We start from the raw sequence: 10,050 nt of genomic DNA on the forward strand, positions 1-10,050 counted from the left end.
TCTTGAATTCAGGAGTTCCAATCACTTCCATGCTCACAGGTGTATTAAATCAAGCACCCAGGCATGACTGCTTCTACAAATATTTGTGAACGAATGGGTCGTTCTCAGGAGCTCAGTGAAATCCAGTGTGGTACTGTGATAGGATGACACCTGTGCAACAAATCCACACATGAAATTTCCTCACTACTAAATATTCCACAGTCAGCTGTTAGTGGTATTATAACAAAGTGGAAGGGATCGGGAATGACAGGAACTCAGAGCGGGGTCAGCCCATGCAGAGGCAGATAGTGTGCAGAGGTTGCCAACTTTCTGCAGATTCAATCGTTAAAGAACTCCAAACTTCATGTGGCCTTCAGATTAGCTCAGAGCAGTGTGTGGAGAGCTTTATAGTTCCATGGAAACAGCTGCATCCAAGCCTTACATCATCAAGTGCAATGCAAAGTGTTAGATGCAGTGGTGTTAAAGTCCACCACTGGACTCTAGAGCAGCTGAGTGACGAATCACGCTTCACTGTCTGACAATTCAATGGATGAGTCTGGGTTTGGTGGTTGCCAGGACAACGGTACTTGTCTGACTGCATTGTACCGAGTGTCAAGTTTGGTGGAGTTGGGGATTAAGGTGTTAGTTCCAGTGAAACAAACTCTTAATGCTTCAGCATACCAAGACATTTTGGCCAATTTCATGCTAACGACTTTAAGAGAACAGTTTCGGGTCCCGGATGGTCCCTTCCTGTTCCAACATGACTGTGCACCATTGCACAAAGCAAGCTCCATAAAGATGTGGATGAGCAAGTTAGGTGTGGAAGAACTCAACTGGGATGCGCAGAGTCCTGACCTCAACTCGACAGAAAATCTTTGGGGTGAATTAGAGCGGAGATTGTGAGCCAGACCTCGTCAGTGTCTGAACTCACAAATGTGCTTCGGGAGTAATGGTCAAAAATTCCTATAAACACTCCTAAACTTGTGGAAGTCTTCTTCCCAGAAGAGGTGAAGCTGTTATAGCTGCAAAGGGTGGGCCAACATCATATTAAACCCTATTGATTAAGAACAGGATGTTACTCAAGTTCAAATGAGTGCGAAGACAGATGAGCAAATACTTTGGGCAATATAGTGTATGTTAAACCACATTGTCCTGTTTAAATAAATACAGGTTTGCTCACCTCAGTGTGGCGCTGATGCAGAGCGTTGTACTCTTTCTTCATGTCTGACTCTCGCTCTTCCAGCCGAGTGACTGTGAAGCAGACGGACAAAACATCAACTTCAGGAGCAACAAGAAGAAAAGTACATTTAAACAGCCGTGACATCCAGCTCACTTTATAACCTTTCACCAATTAAATTCCCATGAAGTATCATTTTAGATCGCATAGTAGGACAGTGCAAACTCATGAAATTGAAATGATTGCAAATGTATGTTTGCCTGCTTGTATTTAAATTGCTGCACTATTTAATATAGTAATCGTTGGGGGAGAAACAAAGAAACATTAAGGGTACAGTGGATCCCCGCAAACATACAAATAAATAAATCCCTAAGCTAACTGAATGTCTGTATTCATAATGTACAGCAAAGAAAATCTGTGTTTCATTTCAAAATCAGCCAAAGTCTAAAAATACATCCTGAGCGTGTCTACTTCTCTTTCCGCCTTCCCTTCAAAACTACAGTGGAAATCGTTCAAGAGCCTCTGTGTTATCTCTCCTGCTGTCCTCCTTCTTACACACACACACACACACACACACACACACACACACACACACACACACACACACACAGCTGTTAAACACTATTTCCAGTGTTTTGAACAAGCCTCAGCAGCCACATGTACAGCATATTCTATTAGACAGGACAGTGTAGTGTAGATAGGAAGGCAATGGAGAAAATAAGCAGGAGCACGATGACCTTCAGAGGACAGCCTGGGGCGGACTCAAACCCAGGACACTGCAGAAAGCAGTACAACCTTCGGTATAAGGGTCACCCTTTCGGCCAGGTGTCCTACACCTATGCACAGCATATGACGTGACGTCTATGCACTCACTCTGGTCAGAATAGTTCTTTGCCTTCAGCTCCAGCTGTTTCCCCTGTAGCTCCAAAAACTCCACCTGTATCTGCAGGTCCTTCTTCTCGGCCTCCAGTGAATCCTCAAATTCAATAAATTTCTGATAAAAGGCAAACAAGAGAAAAAAAATAGACCGAGAAATTAATTCACAGACTCTTTTAAAAGTGAAAGGTCATATAAAATTAGTATTTTTGTTATAATTCATATGAAGGGAAACAGCATATCATTTTACTTCATATTTTCTATGAATTACATAATTGTTCATCAGCTTTACAGCAGTGTGTTTTCAGGATACATCGGGGCTTTTGTGCACGTGTCAAAAAATGAAAACCGAACTCACTTTACATGGCCGTGTGGTTATATGTGCCAGTAGTATCTGAGTATTATGGTAAAAGTATTTCACAGTTTGTCTCCTTCAGGTCTGTATAATAAATTTATCTCACAATACATGCAGAAACACAGAGCTGCCTACTTCCCCCCCATGCTGCCTGTTTCATTTTTTTAAATAAAGCTGCTCACAATGACGTCCTTTTTTCTGCAAGTCCACAAAGTCTTAATACGGTAATCCTCTGACTGCAGACAGACCTTGGAAACACCAACGTGCAGCAGATACACGCCACACAAAATAGCAAGCACTGCAACACAACAGCACTCTGAAAAATACAACCAGTGCTGATGCTGTACCTAAAGCATTAGTTGCAGGGAGTGAATCGGCAAGAACAACACTTGTCATTGTAAGACGATCCTAGTTTTTCATATGTATAAAAAATCTCCACGGCTACAGGGTGAGGTCACTGAAACGAATTTAACCAAGTTTAATGAATTACCGAAAATGTGGCAAAACACACCCTGAAACACACAGCAGAGTAAACAACACTAATGCTGTAGTCTCCCTGCAGCTTTAGCAGAAGGAGAACGTGAAATTCCTGAAGAAATTGCAGAGTGATTGCTGCAGCATTCTTGTAGCTGCTGCAGTTTTTGCACTGTACTCATGGTGCAGGAAGAGTGAACCTCCAGCCCTGTCACTGCTCAACATCCACAGCTTTAACACACTATAGATTCAATGATAAACGACCAAGTTTACACATCAAAACACTGTCTTTGTGTCATACTAGATGTCTTTTTTCTCGCTGAAACAAAACACAGCAATATCTTTCGTCCTGCCCCCCTCAAAATAGGAAGGTGCCCTTCAAGTCCACCCCTCTATTCCCCATGCCTTTATCTGCACGAGGCTCCCAAACCCGTGCAGGTAAAGGCACATCACTTTCCATTAAAATGCAGTGTTAGTGAGGCACGGCTACAGAAGCAAGAAAAACGCGGTGCATTCTCATAAATAACTTTAAACTGTGCGAACAGCACTCAGACAGGTAACGTGACACAGCGTAGGAACGAATGTTTGCGTGGTCCAGTCAGAATAATTCTCATTAAGCAATCCTGCGATGCGTGACGAGTGAAACTAATGAGCTTTCCTGACAAACTGACTCTAAGTGTGACTGCAGTGTGGTCACACGCTCAACTGTGACCACACTGATATCTGAGGAGTTATATCTGAGTGATATCAGAGGAGGGTGTGAAGTCACAGCAGCATGAAAATACAGAGGACAATCTGAAATCTTTGAAATTATTATAAAATCTAGAGGTTAAGATAACATGTGGAACTTAGCTGGTTAATCCTTTGTATGTAAATCACATTAAGAGAGATGGGGAAAAGATGGTTGGAGACAAACATGGGATCTTTTAGCAGGAGATGCTACAAAATGGTTAAATTTGTGCTTGTGGGTATCTCGGTCGAACGCTTCATGAGTAAAAAGATTCGGCTGTTAGCTCTAATAACTTTATAATCTGAGCTGCCTTTTCTGCTTGTTGTTGCCCATGTCTTGCAGGAGGAGGCATTATTGTTTTCCTCAGACTCTGTTTGCTTCTTTTTCCTCTTATTATCCTTAGACTCTTTTCGATCTGGCCTGGGCTGGGCTGGGCGTTTGCTCGCCTCTGCTGTAGCTTCATATAACCCTCAGTCTGTTTCTTTCTCTCTGCTTTTGTTATTCTCACTCTCTCTCTGCTTCTCATAAGCACAAATCAGATTACAGTCCCAGACTCCCCCAGTGAGCTCTGTGTGCTATTGATTTCCTGTGACTTCTACCCATTTGCACATCATCCCATCCCCCTCTGCACCCCAGTGATGGAGAAAACTGTCTGTTTATTTGTCATCTAATGTCACCAAACAAGTACAGGTTTGTGCAAAAGTGTGGGCAGCCCTGCACGAAACTTCAAATCTTAAATACGCGGTGTCTTCGAGACAGCTTGTGCCAGAGGTGCAAAGAAAGATTTGCATGTGGGTGAAAAAAATCTAGGCAAGGAAAGAGTCCTAGCTGACCACAAAAAGACGATCTGATTCCTATACTGTGACGTCAGTGTTTTGGTTTTTTTGGCACACATATAAATAGCATGTAAAGGCATGCATTGTTGTTACAGTTTTCCTTTTCAGTTTCTGCAGAGGCACGACTGATGGCTTAGCACCTACTTTAACCTGCAGCACATGTTCATTTTCAAGTACTGGCCCTACAAAATCCTATTTTCACCATAAGCATTTTCTGTCTGTAATGATATTAAACTGAACCTTTAATACAAGGCAGCTTAAAGTGAAAACAAACTAGATAACTAACAGAGGAGACGCCGCTGGGGAGAGCAGATGACAAAGTGAGCTAAAAGCTGAGCTAAGCTGACACCAGCAGGGCCGCCAGTGATACTCTGAGGCCTCTTTGGATGGGAGGAGGATTAAAGTTGCTTTATGATGCCTGCCTGCAGGATCTCACTGCTGCTATGACACCACTCAGGTAAAAACAGAGGAGATAAAAGTAGCTGCAGGTGGAGTCCAGTCTGTAATTTAATAGCCCCGTATTGAAACACACTTTTTGTTGTTTGTGTTCCTGTTCTTTCACTGTTTTCGAGTGCAAACGCCCACACAGAGTCACGCCGACTGTGCCTTTATCTTCATGCATGTCCTGCTATCATGTCCTCCCTCACTTTGTGTTTGCATACTGTGTTTTTGTTATATTTGCATATACTTCTGCTGTGCTGTGTTAATGTTTAAGGAAGGAGCACTTAAAATTCCATGTGTGATGATGGTGGTAGCAGCACTGTTAGCAGTTAGCTGGCTGTAATTACACCGGTGGTTGCAGCAGTACTGGCAGGACAAAAGTGATAATAAAAACCTGTAATAGTAACAAAGCTATTCACTTTAACTTTAAAGTTAAACAGCAATATTTGGAAAACTTGTAGCAACAGAATGAATCGATGTTAGATTTTAACTTTATTTCATAAAGAAAACTTTAATCTGATGTTGATAAACAGACAACGAGGGTAAAACTGTAAGATGTCTTTTGTCTCGATGCATGTGCTTAACTTCAAAAGTCAGAAGGGGGGCACTGCCCACCCCCAGAAATATAATTGTCTCAGACAGTTCTTACAGTACAGATGAGGGCTGGAGTATAATGAGTGATGGCGTATTACGTGTAGCACATTTACTCAAGTACGTTACTGAAGTTTTGCTGGTTCCTATTTCCACTTGACTATATTTTCAGTACAGTTATTATACTTGTACTCCATACCATTTAATTTACTCTAATTTAGCAGATTTTAAAATCTAAATCTATGAATCTAAAAATCTGTATTATTATTATTACCATTATTCATAAAACCCCCTGTAGCAACGTGATTACATGATTAAAATTGTCTCCAGTCATAAGATTAAAGTGATAAAGATATTATACTATGATCCGGTAATGCAATGTTTATGATTCTGCCATAAACCCATATTTGGATTCAGGATTACAACTTTTACTCACCTACAGGATCTAAATACTTCTTTAACACGTTGCAAAAACATTGTTTTAAACCAAAACAATGGTTTACCTTTATAATAACACCATCTGCATGAGGACTCCTAGTTGATAATTATGATAATTGTGCCCAGTGTTTTCAACACTGCTGTGCACCCCTGCCTTGGTCTGGGCCTCCTGATTTCAGAAATCCCGGAAACGTCCCTGTTGTTTACCTGGTTGACCCTCTTTAAAAGAAAAAGAAACTTCCAGTGGTGTCTCTATACTGATTTAAATATCCTTAAATAACGTAAGCAGTGTGGTTAGGAGTGACTGCAGTGCAGTGACACTAATAATACGTTTAGCAATCCCTGTCACAGGCCTAAACATGAGTCACATGTGCCTACAGAACAGGACGACTGGAAGTGATGATAATGAAGGGCCTGCGGTGCTGTGTGGGGAGCTCTTTTAACGCACCTCCTCCGCCTGCTTGCGCAGCGCTTTCTCCCTCTCATACTGGGTGATGAGCTGCTCGTTGTCCTCCTTCAGCAGCTCCAGCTCCACCTCGTGCTCCTGGTTCTCCGTCAGCACCGCGTCGAGGTTTTCCAGGACGTTCACCACAAGCGGCATCAGCTCCTTCACCACCTCCTCGTCGTAGCTGTGTATCAGCCGCTCGAACTCCCGGTAGATGCTGTTTGCCAGGCCCGACACCCGCTCCGACATCACGGAGCCGGAGCCGTAGTCGTCCTGGTAGACCACCTCGTCTAACTGCAGCTCCATCATCTTGGCAGCTGTGGTCCAGATGAAGCTGCGCCTCCTCTCAACAGTTTTTCAGGCCCTCCTAAAAGGCGAGGGTGTCACCGCTTTTGAATCCGCTCAGCACGGGGGAAGGGGCACATTCAATCACAGTCTGCCTTCAAAAAGGAGAACAGTCATGCCATTTTGCAGCAGGTTTACTGAACGGCGGCAGACTGTTGTGTGCGCATAACCTTGAGTCCCCTGCTGAAAATATCGGTTCTAATAAACTGATATGAATAGGCCCCCTCCTCCACCTCCTCCTCCCGCTCCTCCAGCCAGTTACGGGCTATCGCCTCCAGTCGCGGCCCTGTTATCACTGTCCTCCGGCAGCAAGCATCAGATCCTGGGCGCTGTGGATTGGCACTGGGCCAGCCTGTAGATCGTCCATGTCGAGGAGCGAAACGACTTCGTCGATGGTATTGCACCTGCCTCTCAGCAGCCTCAGCCATGGACCCCAGCCATTGCTGGCAGGGAAAATAAATAATTAATAAATAGGTAAATAAATATTCTAGTTAGTCTTCCCGATCACCGCCGATGGCCGATCCCCCACTATAGTCTCGTTTTATCCATATCTTTTCCTCTTCCGGCAGGCCGCCGATGCTGTTGGCCAGACTCGGGCGTTTTTTGGTGATGTCTCCCTGTGGGAGAGGCTCTCTGTGCTGCTCAGATGGAGGAGCCAGCTGACCGACTCTGGCTGACGTCACACCGTCTGCATAGAGCAAGCAGAGGCAGTGCGTCAAGTCAGGAAGGCGAAACCGGATGTTGGCTGCAAAATTTCACAATAAGCTGCATAGGTTAGAGCAGAGGGGGGTAATGCTTGGACACTGCTAGCATAATGGACAGGTTTTTGACGGGGCTCCCACACAAACGCAAAGCAGAAGATGAAGCATCGCCAAATATGTTTCCAAACTAACTTCCTTCCAAGCCAAATACTAGAAAATATGATGAGGCATATCTTGGTTTTGGCTTCACCTGCACAAGTGCCAAGGTAGGTCTCCCCAACAGAATTAGTTTCCCTGCGTCGGGAGCACACGCTGGGCTCTCCAAATCACGGACAAACAGTATGCCACATTCTTGATTTTTAGTTCACAAACACTTCTTATAATGACTAACTACTCCTGACATTTTGGAGTACAGTAAAGTTATAGTGGGACACAAATAACATCAGGTTGATCCTGTCACAAATCACGGACAAGCAGTATCCCACATGTTTTGCAGAGAGAGGCATGAAACGTGTTACTTTGTGTCTCTGTGCAGGCCAGAGCCTATTATATGCCGCAGCCTAAAAGCAGCTGAGTTGCAGAGGCCGGAGTGATCACTGGCTATCTACTTACAGCCAGCTATGCCACAACTGAACTGTGCATTTTTAAAATCTTGTTTTTAATAAAAAAATATTTTCATTCCAAATCTTTATAGCCTATAGCAAATTTAAACAACAGAAGCTGACCCAAAGTCCTTTATGAAGTTGTACCAAAACGCTTTATTTTGCCCAAAAAAGGTGATTCTTACTAATACATGCATTTGAATGGCGTTCTCGCTCAAAACAGAATATAGTTTTTCATTTTGTGAATAACTTGAAAATCTTAGATCAAACAGCTGCAAAACCTGTTTGCACAACGCGGGGGTGTTGAATTCTGTAAGATTCACCCATAAATATGCATGTCTGAGTCGTCCTTCAATAGTTACAGCTATCTTTAAAGACAGCACATTTACGATCCACAGTATCAATATACAAGAAAACTGTGTTAACTACTATATTACTGTGGGTTGTTAAAATTACAACATTGTTGTGGTGGTGTTCATGAAAATGTGTTCAGAACTTGGCAAATGTACGATGATTCAGCTCATAAATAATAACACACTGCTCTCCCCTACATAAGCTCCCTTTATAGGTTAAAAGTATCGGTATCTGCAATACTGCTCTTAATTTACTTGGTATCAGATCGATAACGAAATTTGCAGGATGCACAGCACTGCTGCTGATGAGTAGCAAAATAACTGAATACGTCAGGAAATAGTTCTATAAATATATAAATAAGTGATTAAAATATAAATCGACTAAGTTTAAAATGCTCTGTATTTCTATTTTCAAATAATTAATTACACATTTTTAATTAGTTCCAGTTTTATTCCAGACCCCAATATACTGAGGGTGGGCTTGCACTTTGGGGGTCCCCGAGTTGCTCCCCTATGTATTTGCGTAATGACCTTAACTGCTTTCATAGAGAAACACCTTATAAAAAGCCTTATAATTTAACTTATAACTTTGATTCTTACAAGTGTGGTGTGTATTGTCAACATAAGAATGTACCGCATTGGGCACATTTGACCTCCGACCTGTCCATTTGATTTCTCATCTAGACCCTCTAGTGAGGGTCTAAAAGATCATAATGTTATTTAAAGCTATGTTCCTTACTGCCATTGGCAACATTTAGGAGATTATATACCAATATATGTGGATTCTAATATCACATTATAGTTTACATACAAATATCCTGTCATCCTGTATCTCTGTGAGGTCAGAGGTCAAATTTACAAATGAATACCTCTTATCTGTGACCTACTCCTACATAAAGTTTGTGTAATCAGAGTAAAACATCTGCCATATTTTAATACAATAGTTGCTACTAAAATGTTTGATTTTGACTAGAAGACAAACACACGTGTTCAGTCTAGGCTGAAAATGTAGACATTTGTGTGACAATGAAAACATGCAATATACACAATATAATCTTTTTAGGCCTTTATTAATTAAAAAAAAAAAATCAATTTAGAGTGCCCAATAAGATAAGTTGTGTACTAGTTGACAAAAAACGCCCCCCAATAATCTGACAATTCCCTCTGAGCAAGCACTTGGCGACAGTGGGGAGGAAAAACTTCCTTTTAAAAGCAAGAAACCTCCGGCAGAACCAGGCTCAGGGAGGGACGGCCATCTGCCTCGACCGGTCATGGGATTTTTAAAGTGACTCATTGGATGTGAAATAAATTGGCTTGTTTGAATCATTTGTTGTTAGCCGATTTAAAGAGTCACTTTAATGTCAACTAATACACTTAAACTGTCCAAATAATTTTAAACAAAAATTTAAGCAATCCTGATGGATTGCTCAGGATTGCTTACGATATATTAATGTTGTTTTGTCTATGTGTGAACGCGACAGCTCGACCCACAGACGAAAAGAAGCTTCCGATGAAAGTTTGGCTTTCTAATATAGTTGCAGCATGCTCTCTGAAGACCTTAATAATGAGATTGTGAACATGTCTGTGGTCTAATGCCATGAATCCCAGTATTACATCTGGGTCTTTCCACATCTCTATGAGAGAACTGTACACCATATTACTGAGGAATATCACATGTTCAGGGGGGATTTGAATCTTTTTGATTCG

General features: G+C 42.1%; 1 protein-coding gene across 31 annotated transcripts in view; it reads right to left on the reverse strand.

Moving 5' to 3' along the window:
- Positions 1-7,323, reverse strand: part of mapk8ip3 (mitogen-activated protein kinase 8 interacting protein 3) — a 32,945-nt gene extending 25,622 nt beyond the window's left edge. For 10 of the 31 annotated variants that reach the window (XM_025906893.1, XM_025906884.1, XM_025906874.1 and 7 more), the window contains exons 1-3: positions 6,346-7,321; positions 2,030-2,150; positions 1,160-1,230 (exon numbers count right to left, since the gene is read on the reverse strand). In XM_025906893.1, coding sequence (XP_025762678.1) covers positions 1,160-1,230; positions 2,030-2,150; positions 6,346-6,651 — 498 coding nt within the window. In that variant the 5' untranslated portion in view covers positions 6,652-7,321. Of the gene's footprint in view, positions 1-1,159; positions 1,231-2,029; positions 2,151-6,345 lie in introns of all 31 variants that reach the window. The other 21 variants (XM_025906879.1, XM_025906870.1, XM_025906878.1 and 18 more) reach the window with 6 other exon arrangements.
- Positions 7,324-10,050: the final 2,727 nt, after the last annotated feature.

The sequence above is a fragment of the Oreochromis niloticus genome, linkage group LG4 (assembly GCF_001858045.2).
Source record: "Oreochromis niloticus isolate F11D_XX linkage group LG4, O_niloticus_UMD_NMBU, whole genome shotgun sequence".
NCBI classification, from domain to species: domain Eukaryota; kingdom Metazoa; phylum Chordata; class Actinopteri; order Cichliformes; family Cichlidae; genus Oreochromis; species Oreochromis niloticus.